At 48.3% G+C, this 12,416-nt stretch overlaps 1 protein-coding gene across 1 annotated transcript; it reads right to left on the bottom strand.

Moving 5' to 3' along the window:
• Window positions 1–2,181: 2,181 nt before the first annotated feature.
• On the bottom strand, window positions 2,182–12,085 carry LOC115898698 (nuclear RNA export factor 2-like). The gene is given in 21 exon segments (XM_030934202.1): window positions 2,182–2,226; window positions 2,372–2,389; window positions 2,391–2,433; window positions 5,301–5,483; window positions 6,018–6,090; window positions 6,687–6,729; window positions 6,825–6,940; window positions 7,080–7,138; window positions 7,259–7,366; window positions 7,500–7,555; window positions 7,642–7,710; window positions 8,103–8,139; window positions 9,842–9,951; window positions 10,138–10,245; window positions 10,366–10,454; window positions 10,611–10,680; window positions 10,861–10,941; window positions 11,057–11,161; window positions 11,273–11,356; window positions 11,659–11,809; window positions 12,036–12,085. Coding segments are annotated over 21 exon segments (1,683 nt in total). The 5' UTR covers window positions 12,071–12,085.
• Between the last annotated feature and the right edge of the window lie 331 nt (window positions 12,086–12,416).

The following is a 12,416-nucleotide window of genomic DNA, read 5'->3' as shown; positions in this document are numbered from 1 at the left end:
TGTCTATAAACTTGATGCCATCATATGCAATGGGCAGGAAAACAAGATGACATATGGGAAATGTCTCTTCTCAGGGATGAGTCCTTATGAATTCCACAGCCCCAGCCACCCTGCCACCCTGTCCCTAAGGAGAGTGTGCCAAGGCCCAGGAAAAGAACAGAGCAGCTGTGGATGGACTCTCCTGGCTGTGGTTGCCATATGCTGCTTTCTGTCCTAATCAAGTTTCCCCTCCACACTCCACACAATTAGCACATAAATGAAAAATGTCAAGAGTAAAAGAAAGTCATCACTGCAGATCTACATAAAATTATAGCATGATGACATGAATAGCTTTATGTTAATGACTTTGTTAACTAAAATGAAAAGGATATAAAACTGTATCTGCATTATGATTACTTTTACATAAAAACGTGTGCATATATGTATTATGTGCACATATATATGTATTCAAGTATTTATGACTGAATTGTTCTCAATGATTTGAAAAATGGCTATGTCAATTTAAATGCTCGGAAACAATGTATGTGAGTACTCATATCTCCTCCCTCTAACTTCACAATAATCTTGGGAAGCATACACTTTGCCTCACCATTAAACTTCCAAGATTGTGTCCTAATGGACCATTTGCAGAGAGACGTGTGGTGTGTGTGTGTGTGTGTTGTGTGTGTGTGTGTGTGTGTGTGTAGAGGTAGAGCGATGAGAGATGAGAGAGTGAGTTCAGGTGTCAGAGTTAGCATGTGCTGGAGCACAGGACCACAGGAAATCGTGGGAATTGGCAGGAGGATGAGTGACTGGAAGACGAAGGCGTCCGAGCTGGCTAGGGGAAGGAGGTCAAGGCTGTGGAAGCCTGACGTATAGAAAAGGAAGTATAGGGGCCATGTGATGGGTTCCATGGGTCCTATCTACAAAGGACCCCTGGCAGCTCTGAGAGCCTGAGCTGAACAGACACTGTGGTGATGGGTAACATGGGAGATGATCTCTAGTCCCCACGATGAGTCTGAGAAGCACACAGTGTGGTCTCTGTTCCCTGGGTGGGAGGACCAAGGCTTAGAGGGTACAGGAGCTTGTCTTTGGCTATTGAGGCACTACAGGGAAGAACAAGGTTGGCATTATTCTTTTTTGTAATGGCAACTATCCCTTTTTCCTAGTTTATGAAATTCACACTCCAACTATGGCTCCCTAATGTACACGTACATAAAGAACTGAAAAGTGGCAAGTGGTAGGAAGGTGGCAAGTGGCAGGAAATAACGTATGCCAAACACGAAAGTGGAGGCATAATTTGTAAACTGGTGGTACCTCTCCTATGTCCCATTTATAGGACTGTGACTTGAAAACGTCACACTGCTATTATTTTAATTTCAAAAGTATGCCTGCTGATTGTCTAACATGCAAGCATCACAGAAGTGTGGACAATAAATTGTGCAAATGTTCCGTTCAACTCTTGCCTGCAATTCGGAACTGCTATAATGCCAGTTGTTGAGAACTGACCATAGGGTGAGATTCTGTGCTACTACTGTTTGTTTAGAAGTGAAAATAAATGGCTGAACCCCTTCAAGAACATGGAATGGAGCACCCGGTGTCAGCTCTCTGAGGAGTGTGCTGGGCAGATGGCCTGAGTCTCCCCCCATCACCCCACCGCAGGTGCTACCCTGAGACTCCTCCTTGAAAAGTGCATCTTCGGGAAAGGGAGGGGTTGGGACGGTGGATGGAAGCCCCTGGTGTGCCAAGGTAACATGCTGCTTCTGTGGGCCTCCAGGTCGAGCATCTGACAGAGTCCCACTGTCTCTCAAGGCCAATCTCTGGAAGGAGCGTGTGTCCTTTTTCATCAGGATTTATTGACAAAATTACCTATGAAGGCAAGCCAGATTGATGTATTTGCTAAGGCCAGCCAGGGATGAACAGGGATGCAGTGCTTTCAGTCCTGGCCCCGCTGGCTCCGGTTGGGGCAGGGGAAGAGCAATCCAGGGCACACAAAGTACAACGTGTAACGTCACTCTTTATTATGAAAATAAAACGTTGATCATGAGTGGGGCGAACACACAGAGAACTGGCTCTCTGGGTGGTTATGTCATGCGGCCTGCAAGTTAACTCTGGCTTCCTGGTCAGCCAGGCCTTACGCTGGTGAAAAGAGGAAACAAAGAGGATGTGAACGAAGACAAAGAAGACATCGAAGGGCTCCTTTTAGGAGATTTGCTTGAAGGCCTCCGCTGGGATCTTGCCCTCGGTCTAGAGAAAGTAAAGAACAGGAGTTGGGATGTTAGTAGAGCCAAGTGCCCTGAGTTCCATCCCACACTACCCGGCCTCCATCTTCTTGGCCCTCCTGACGACCCAGAGACAGCTGTCTTTTACCCACTTGATTCCCAGACCTCACCTGGAGCATAGTGAAGACCCTGACCAGCTCTAGTGTAGTTCCACTCATTGTCCTGAAGGCACCTGGGGTGGGGAGAACAACAGGTGCTCTCCATTACTACCCCAGGACAGACACGCTGACTATGCAATGCCACCCTTAATCTATGCTACCTTTTTGCTGGGTCACATGTACCAATATGAGCACTATTGTAACAATGAAAAAAGGCCTAGGGAAAACCAAAACGCTATCCCTGACATTAATGCCACTGGAATTCAATCAGAAACACAGGGGTATTCAAATGAACAAGGGAGCTTAATACACATTGATAAAGAAAGATGTTCAAGAAATAACAAGTGGAAATTCAATAATACGTTTCTTTTTATTGAGATATAATGCACATACTGTAGCAGTCACCATTTTAAGGTGTACAATTCAGTGCTTTTAAGTCTATTCGCAAGATTGTGCAACCATCACAACGATCTAATTCCAAACTATTTTTATCATCTCAAAAAGAAACTCCTTAACTGTTAGAGATCACTCCCTGTTCTCCCTCTTCCCCAGATCTTGGCAACCACTACTCTGCTTTCGGTCTCTACGGATCTGGCTATTCTGAACACTTCATATGAATGGAATCATATAATTATGTGGCTTTTTGTGACTGGCTGCTCTCACTTAGCACATAATGTTTTCGGGGTTCATCCACGTCATAGCGTATATCACAACTACATCCTTTTTCATGAATGAATAATATTCCAATAATATTCCACCGTATGATGTACCATATTATCCATTCAGCTAAAGGTCAATCGATGTGTTTCCATTTTTTGGCTATTTGGAATAATGCCACTATGGAAATTCATGTGCAAGTTGTTGAATGGGCATATATTTTTCATTTCTTTTGGTATACACTTAGGAGTGGATTACTGGATCATGTGGTAACTCCATGTTTAAGATTTTGAGGAATTACCAAAATCGTTTGCCCAGCAACTGCTCCGTTTTATGGTTCCAGTAGTAATACATGAGATTTCCAATTTCTCTGCACTCTCACTGACATTTGTAATGTTTCCTTTTACTGACTAAAGCTATCGTAGTGGCTATGAAGTGGTAACTCACTGTGGTTTCGATATGCGTTTCCCTAATGACTAATGATGTTGAGAAGATTTTCACACACTTCTTGGTCATTTGTACATCTTCTCTGGAGAAACGTCTATTCAAATCATTTCCCCATTTTTTTAATTGGGTGGCTTGTCTCTTTGTTGTTGAGTTGTAAGGATTCTTCTTGTCAGCGATGTGATTTGCAAATATTTTCCCTTGTTCCCATCAGTCGGTTTTCTGCTTTCTTGATAGTGTCTGCTGATGCACAAAAGCTTTTAATTTAGATGAAGTCCAATTTACCTATTTTTTTCTTTGGTTGCTTGTGCTGCGGCACTATTCACAATAGCAAAGACTTGGAATCAACCCAAATGTCCATCTGTGACAGACTGGATTAAGAAAATGTGGCACATATACCCCATGGAATACTATGCAGCCATAAAAAAGGATGAGTTTGCATCCTTTGTAGGGACATGGATGTAGCTGGAAACCATCATTCTTAGCAAACTATCACAAGAACAGAAAACCAAACACCGCATGTTCTCACTCATAGGTGGGAACTGAACAATGAGATCACTTGGACTCGGGAAGGGGAACATCACACACCGGGCCTATCATGGGGAGGGGGGAGGGGGAGGGATTGCATTGGGAGTTATACCTGATATAAATGACGAATTGATGGGTGCTGACGAGTTGATGGGTGCAGCACACCAACATGGCACAAGTATACATATGTAACAAACCTGCACGTTATGTACATGTACCCTAGAACTTTAATATTAAAAAAAAAAAGAAGAAGAAAGAAACGGTTGCCTAATTCAAGGTAATGAAGATGTACACTTACGGTGTTTTACAGTTCTAGCTCTTATTTTAGGTCATTGATCCATTTTCTGCCAGTGTTTGCACATGATGTGAGTTAGGGGTCAAAATTAATTGTTTTGCGAGTGGATAGCCACGTCTCCCAGCACCACTTGCTAAAAAAGACTATTTTTTTTCTCCATTGGATTTTTTCAGCACCCTGAATGATAATCAACTAGACATAAATATGTGAGATTATCTGTGGACTCTCAATTATATTCCATTGATTCCCACGTCTGTTCCTATGTCGGTACCACACGATCTTGATTAATGTAGTTTTGTAGCAAGTTCTGAAATCTGGAAGTGTGAGTCTTCTAACGTCGTTGTTCTCTTTCAAGATGGTTTTGGCTGTTTGGGGTCCACTGCATTTCCACATGAATTTTGGGATTACCTTGTCAATTTCTGCAAAGAAGTCAGTTGGGATTCTGTCAGGGACTGCAATGAATCTGTAGAGTGTTCTGGGTGGTACTGCCATCTTAATGATATTAAGTCTTCCAATCTATGAACGTGGGATGTCTTTCCATGTACTTAGGTCTTCTTTAATTTTTTTCAGCAATGTTTTGCAGATTTCAGAGTATAAGATCTGTGCTTCTTCTCTTAAATTTGTTCCTACATACTTTATTAATAATTTTCGATGCTACTGTAGATGGACTTATTTTCTTAATTTCATTTTTTGGATTGTCCATTGCAACTACATAGAAGTACAAATGATTTTTGTATGCTGTATCTTTCAACCTTGCTGAACTGGTTTATCAGTAGTTTGTTGTGGTTGATTCTTTCAGATTTTACAAATGGAAGGTAATGTCATCTGGGCATTATGCCATTTTAAAAAATATTTACATATATCAGTATAAAAATATGATACCTTTTTCATGGGCCCCCCTGTTTTTTTGGAAGCAAAATATCTAGATAGTTATTTTTCCAAATTGCATGTGAGTTTCCACTACTCATTCCTCTAATGTCCCAACTCTCCCCATCCCCATGTACCCCCAGCACTCACTTCTGAGACCACTCCAGTTTCATCCCAGACTGGGCAGAGAAAGCCTGCACCATTTCCTGCTGCTCCTGGGAGAGGGAGGGCTCAGAGCTGGAGGAGAGTGTGGACACTGGGATGGAGAAGGCACTCTGAGTCTCTTGGGGGCTGGCGTCCCTCACAAACAGCTCGTCATTCACGATGCACAGACTGCAGGAAAGAAAAATGCACCCTCATACTGGACAGGTAGATAACTCCACACCCCCAACAACAGGATCCTTCTTAACCACTGCCACTCAACAACCAAATTCCTTCCATATCCCTAACTGTGCCTGCCTCCCAGATTTTTTGGCTGGTGCCCTCTAACCCTCCCACAGAGTCCACCTTTGGAGAGGCTGTCTACCAGCTTCACTAGACCTTTAGCTCTAACCCCAACGCATTTACCCTGTACAACAGTCCAACGAAGTGGATAGTCTTATTCCAATTTTCAGAAAAAGGCACTGAATCACAGAGAGGTCGAGTAAGTTGATCAAGGTCACATAGTTTGTGAATGTTGCGGTGAGGAACAGAATCTGTATTCTGACTCCAGGGCCCACACTCTTAAACACTAGGCTAGACTGTTCCTTGGATCTTCCTGTTGGCCTTCCACAATACTGAGAACACCCCGAGGACTGCACCCACCACATTTCCACGACATGGGCCCCAAGCTTGGATGGGTGCTCCCACCCACAACACAGCACTAACCTGAAACTGCTGCCAGGGGTAGCGATGAAGGTCCGGGTGAAGGCGAGAACAGAGCCCTGAGACTGTCCTTCCACTTCAAAGACAACAAACACCACCACCTTAGAGTTGCACAGGCTTTAACATGCTCACACGGTGATCCCCCGTCAGAGTCTTGCTTGACACTCACACAGAAGGCGGGGCAGACCAGGACAATTGTTCACTTGGAGTCAGGCGGATGTGGCAGGAATGGGGAGGGCAGCAACAGGAACAATCCGCTCCCAGTGACAGGGCCCCTATCATGTGTGGGGCCCTGTGAAAACCACAAGTTCACTTAATGCCTATTTCACAGTAGCCCAAGAGATAGGTCATTAGCCCCATTTTGCAAATGAGGAAACTGAAGGGTTAAGTAACCAACCACAAGTTCACAGAGTAAGGACCTGGGATGAGAGCTGCCAAACTCCACAGTCTGTGTCCTTAACACACGCCTGAGCTGTGCAGGGCAGACAGGCATGGACCTAGGTCAGAGCAGGGTGGTTTGAGGGCAGAGTGGGGGTGGGAAAACACGGAGGGAAGAAGAGGAAGGAAAGGAAAGGAATGAAATCAGGGAAGCTGGGGGAGTTCTGAGAGGGAGCCCAGCCAGGGGGAGGGAGCAGCGGGGAGATCTGGGGAGGGGACTATACAGACACTCACCTTCCTTGAAAACCCCATTGACAGAAAAGCAGAGCATCCATTTCTGAAAGGGAAGAGCTCAGGTGCTCAGGATCCTCCTTAACCTCCTACCCACCTCTGGCTCTCTGGGCCTGCCCAAGGGAGGAAGCAGGTGCTCACCGTCTGGCACCACATGTCCACCAGGATGGAGCTGAGGTCATGCTGAGTTTTGGGCAACGCACTGAGGGAGTCCACAATGTCACGTTTTGTGTGCCTCAGCAGTTCCCCCTTCAGGTCTGTAGAGGAGAAGAGAAGCAAGGAACGGCAGGGTGGGGCGGGGCGGGGCAGGGGGCTGCCACACCCTGGTCCTTGGCCCCTGTGATTGTTCCCATCACACCCCCTTACCTTGCCCACTCTTCCCCATCACACACTTACAGGGGTCCTTGAGTGTCTTCATATTCCTGCTATCCTCAAAGTACTTGCGCAAGCTGTTCCTAGGAGAAAAAGAGGAGCAGGAGTGGGTGGCCCGCCCAGTGCGGGCATTTCCAGGAGTTGGCCTGTGTCTGCTGGGGAGACACACAGCCCCAGAGCAGGGTCTGAGTCGTGATACTCACGGGGCTGAGTCCTCGGCGTCGAAAGGAATAGCCAAGGAGAAACAGGCCTCATCGTGGTAAGCACCGAGGAGACCCTGTCGATCTCCAGAGTCATAGATCGAGTAATACCTGTGGGGAAGCAGTGAGGATAGGCTACCTCTGATGAGACTTGAAAACTCCCATGAGCTGACCTGTGCATGGGTGGCCCAGCCTGCCTCAGCCCTCCCCTTCCTCATGGTCCCAGGGTTCCAGGGATACTCACTGCTGCAGGAATTGCAGGACTAAATGCTTTAGGGTCTCAGATCCAGTAAAGTTTTCCTGAAATCAAAAGACAATTTGGATCTATGCGGTGGACAAAGCCTCCCTTACAACACCCCAAATCTTGCTTGGTCCTTCTTCCTCACCTTGCAGGGTTTCATTATCTCAGAGCTGTCAATGTCAACAATCATTGGTGCAGATAACTCTCGGCCGTCCTGGAGAAGGAAAGAGGAAGTCAGCAGTGGAGACCAAGGAGGTGGAGCTCGATGACCAATAAGATGAACATGCCCAGGGAGACAAGCATCAGAGGCCAGGTGCGAAATGGGCCTGGAAATTCCAGTGGGCAGCTTTCTCATGGAGTGCTGGACATCTCTACTATTACATGAAAATTTGTGTGTGTGTGTGTGTGTGTGTGTGTGTGTGTGTGTGTGTGTACACATTTTCAGGGAGAATATTCTTGCCTTTTTCAGGAATCCCTGCCTGTAAAATGGATGAGGGTCTGATACAAGCATGTAATCTAGGCAAGACCCAAAGGACTTAAGGGCAGGTGTGGAGGTCATGTTCTTGAGTAAGAGGAGACAATGATGACGGTATTATACATACTTACCAGGCGTAACAACTTGGGGAAACAATCCCGGATGGCACTGTCCAAAACCAAAAATTGAATGAAGTGACTGACAGTTCAGGGTGGCACAGTCTCTCTCCCACTCCCTCTCACTCTCCTCCCTCTCCTTCCTCCTGGTTAGCTTCCATCTAGACTGTCCTGACTCCCTTTACTCCAGTGCCACACGAAACAGCACTGGGAGCCCAGGTTCCAGGGCTTTCTTCCCCTCCCTCCCTCCCTCCCTCCCCTTTGTCCAAGTCACCGTGGAAGGCTCTGCAGTGAGCAGAAAATGGGGTGGGAGCCCAGGGCTCTGCTACCTCACCGGCTGTCCATCAACTTGCCTGACCAGGCCCTGGCCAAGACCACGTCAGCCCTTAGGGATGGCCCAGGATGCTGGGACAGGGAGGTGAGTGAGGCCGGGCTCAGGAGGCAGAAAGGGGAAGGCAGAGGGGACGACATCAGAAATGGGGTGAAGGTAGGGGAGGGAGAGATGGGTGAGACATAGGAGAGGAGAGACAAGGGAGAAACAGGATGCAATACAAAGGGAAAGGAAAGACGCTCTACTGCGGAGGTGGAGTTTAGGGAGGAATAGAGGAGAAAAGGGCTCCCCTGCTGCAGCCCTTTCTCTCACTGCCCCCTGGCTGGCCCTGGGGACTGAGGCAGGAAAGGAAAACATGCACCTGTTGGGCTGGGGCCCACTGGATGCAGCTGGAGCCTTTCTCACCTGTGTGAGCTCAGTCTGAGCTGCGCATGGGAAACAGAGCAGCCACGGGGACAGGAGACCTTCTCCCAGGAGGAGTGAAGGGTCAGGCCCCAGCTCAGCATGGGGTTCAGAGCCTGGGGATCCCCTCTCCCGACCACTGCATTCTCTTCTGATGGTCACTGACTCCTGTGCCCATCTGTGCTGACGCCTTGACCGAGGGATGCTACCCGTCTCGGGCTACCCAGGACTCCTCTGAGGGCCCAGGCAGGACAATGTGAGGTGTGGAGGGAAGGAGAGGCAGTGCCCTGAGAGGCCTGTCCTTCTGTCTCCCCAACCTCCTCGGCCTTCTGCCTTCCACTCCTGCCTCAGGAACGTGGCCCGCTTCTGGTCCCTTGACTCAGGAAACCCAGGTTTCTCCCCAAGGAGGGCCCAGCTCCTGGCATTGGGCCAGAGGAAGAGATGGCATGACAGCAGCCACCCAGGGCCTCGGCCCTCAGTATGAAACAGGGAAGCCCCCATGCCAGCCCAGGACAGGTGGGGGGACATTTTTGGAGCAAGAGAAAGAGAACGCCTCTCAGGACAGGGGAGGGAAGCCCCATCTCAGCATGGAGGCAGGAAGGCCTGTCTCAGCATGAGGCCCTGGACTAAAGGACTCTTCTCAGTCCAGGGCACCAGGATCTGAACACTGCTGGTCCTGGGGAGGTGGGGGAGCCCCGCTTCCTGGAGCACACTCACGGAGGGCACGCTGGAGGAAGCTTGGTGGAGACAGGCAGGAAACGCACCCCAGAGCAGGTGAAAAGGGGAGCATGTCAGAGGAAGGAAAGGAGACCTCTAAGCACAGATGAGTGAGTAACACAGAGAAAGGAATGTGTGTGTGTGTGTGTGTGTGTGTGTGTGTGTGTGTGTGTGTAGGAGGGGAGGTTTGTGGTCCTCCTAGAGGACCAAGGCTGCTTCTTCCTGCAGAAGGGCACTTTCAGACACAGCTCAGTCACCCAAGGAGCAAAGGTGCCCAGGAAGGGCGATAGGGGTTGCCACTGACCTTACATAGGCGGACTGGTCCGAGAAGGTGCTGCACAAGGGGTTCCCTTCTAGCCATAGCTCTTCGAGCTTCAGCCCTTTCACCTTGCCCAACTCCCACGCCGACTCCAGCTAAGAAAGATGGGGAGGAAACTGGAGAAGGAGGGCCAGGGAAAGAGAGACACCTGGGACCATGGGTCCCGAATTCCCCCAGCCCTCATAGTCACCCACAGGTACCTCTGCCTGCCTGTTGCCATTATCCTGATGTGTACTGCCATCCACCCTCCATCCAAAGTTGATCTGGCTCCCCCTTCTCACCTTATTTTTGGAGAGGTTCAGGGTCTTGACTTTGGGAGCCTTCTCTATAATGTCAGACAGGCCATCCAGCTGGTACAGTTTGTTGTTGCACAAGTTCAAAGACAATAGCTTTGGGTCAAGAAGAGTTAGAGTGGGGGCTACTATCTTGGGCCTTGGAGACAAATCTGCCCTCCACCCTATCTATTCCACCCCTCTAACTAAATACCAGCACTGGGCCTAAGGCTTCACCTCAGGGAAATTTCTTTCAATGATCTTCAGGGTGGCAGCCATGCAGTTTCTTCGATTCAGGATTATATCAATGTCACGGCCCATCAAGTCTTGAAGAAGCCAGGAGAAGGGAATCAGAAGGCTGGGAGGGCCATGGCTGGACCAGAGCCAGCACCAACCGCTCCATAAATTGCCATCCCTAAGTCTCCCTCTCAGGCAGACCGCTCTGCCCCCACTTGCCTTAGAATTGCTGCTGTCAGCCATACCTGGGTCAAAGCGGAGATTCTGGAGATCAAGAGCTTGTTGGGAGACATTGTACCGTTTGTTCATAGTCAGCTGCAGAGATAGAGATGAAGACAGAGGCTCTGAGGCTCTGGTGGTGGTGGTGGTGGTGGTGGTGGTGGTGGCGGCGGCGGCGGCGGCGGCAGTGGTGGTGATGACAGGGAAAGGGGGGACCAGGGGAAGAAGAGGTGGGTCCAGGAAGTGAGCATACAATGATCCTTGAGTCTGTATTACCTTAAGCATCTCCATTTGGCTTGGCTTCAACTTATTCTTCACAGAGTAGGGCGCAGTAGAATGATTGACAAATATACATATCTGCAGGGAGGCAGCGTGGTAAGTACCAGGACCTCTAATCCCAAAGAGGACGACCAGCCCCCTGGCCTGTCTTCCTGCCCAGAGACTAAGTACAGGGAATGCCCTCAACACACACCTTTCGGTTCTCGTCATCACAAATCTTATAACTGACATCCTTCAATACGGAGGCAGTACTAGCATCCTGGATGAAGAAGCATGCCCGATTTTGGATGTAGTGAAACTACAGGGAGTGAAGGCAAGAGCAACAGCATCAGAGGCCAATGGCCCCTGCTGAGCTAGGCCTCTCCTCGTCCCCCGTGCCCACTCATCTGGCTTCACCATCCTCTCTTACATCAACCGGAGTGAAGGGGGCACTGCAATGGCTCTGGATTGAATTCATTAGCCATGACTTGTCATACTTTATCCCGTTAGGAATCTAAAGGTAAAAAGAAGAAATAGGAGAGAAGGGAGAGACAACATGGAACTAAGGATGGAGAACAGAACCAACCAGCTGTTTTTTTTTTTCTTTTTTTCCGACCTTCTACTTAGCTTAGACCTCTAAAGAAAGGACCGCTGACATGATTTCTTATTTTTGTGCCAAATATGGATTCCCTAAACTCCGTTTCCCCCTATTCCGAAGCTCTCCTCCGAATAATCAGCTTAGGGTGTTTTAAGTGGTCTTCCTTCTATCAGGTTCCAGAATAGTCTATCTAATGCAGACCCCACCCAGATACTCACTGTGACCTTGAACCAGTTCCTTGTGTATCCATCCTGTGTGTTCTGCCTCATTTTTCTCTCTGGAGGTTTTCTCTTTCTCCACGTGGTAATACAGATTTCGTCTTCACTATGCCATTTCATTCTTCTGTCGCATCGGATGCTATAAGGAGTGCTGTGGGGAAGAGGAGAGAAGGCGGGTATCCATTAAATCTAAGAACATCTTCTCTACATGCTCCACTCACTGACGCCAGGGCTACAATTAGGATTGCTCAGCCACTATTCCACTTCCAGCATTCTTCAGTGCTTTAATGAGAGAAGAAAAGGAAGACCACAGAGAATGAAAGGGTTGCACAGTCCTGGGAGCTGCTACTTGCAAACCAAGCTGCCTGGTCACTTACTGTCTTAGTTGTTGGTCCTTGTGGACATCCCGCATCTCCACGCTTCCATCATTCTCCTGGCAGTGTGAAGGTGGACGCTCATACCCACCATGTTCATGATAACAGTTCCTCTTGTCAAAATTATCCCGGAAAGAATTCCCACCTTTCTTTCTTCCTTGAAAAGGGCTACCATGGTCATGGCATTCTGCAACTGAGAACAAAAAGACACGTTTGAGACACATCAATGGTCCACTTACCATGACGTGAGCTAACTCCATGGTAGGGCAAGTAAAGTGCCAACCCGCCACACAAACCCCAGAAAACAAACTCCTCTGCCTGTCCAGATACAACAGCCTTATCTCACAGGTGGCACAATCAGGGGAGGAATCTTGGGAGAGGAAG

Source organism: Rhinopithecus roxellana, chromosome 7, assembly GCF_007565055.1.
Source record: "Rhinopithecus roxellana isolate Shanxi Qingling chromosome 7, ASM756505v1, whole genome shotgun sequence".
NCBI lineage: Eukaryota > Metazoa > Chordata > Mammalia > Primates > Cercopithecidae > Rhinopithecus > Rhinopithecus roxellana.
Note: the sequence above shows the minus strand (reverse complement) of the source record. Positions and strands in the feature narration are given on the sequence as shown.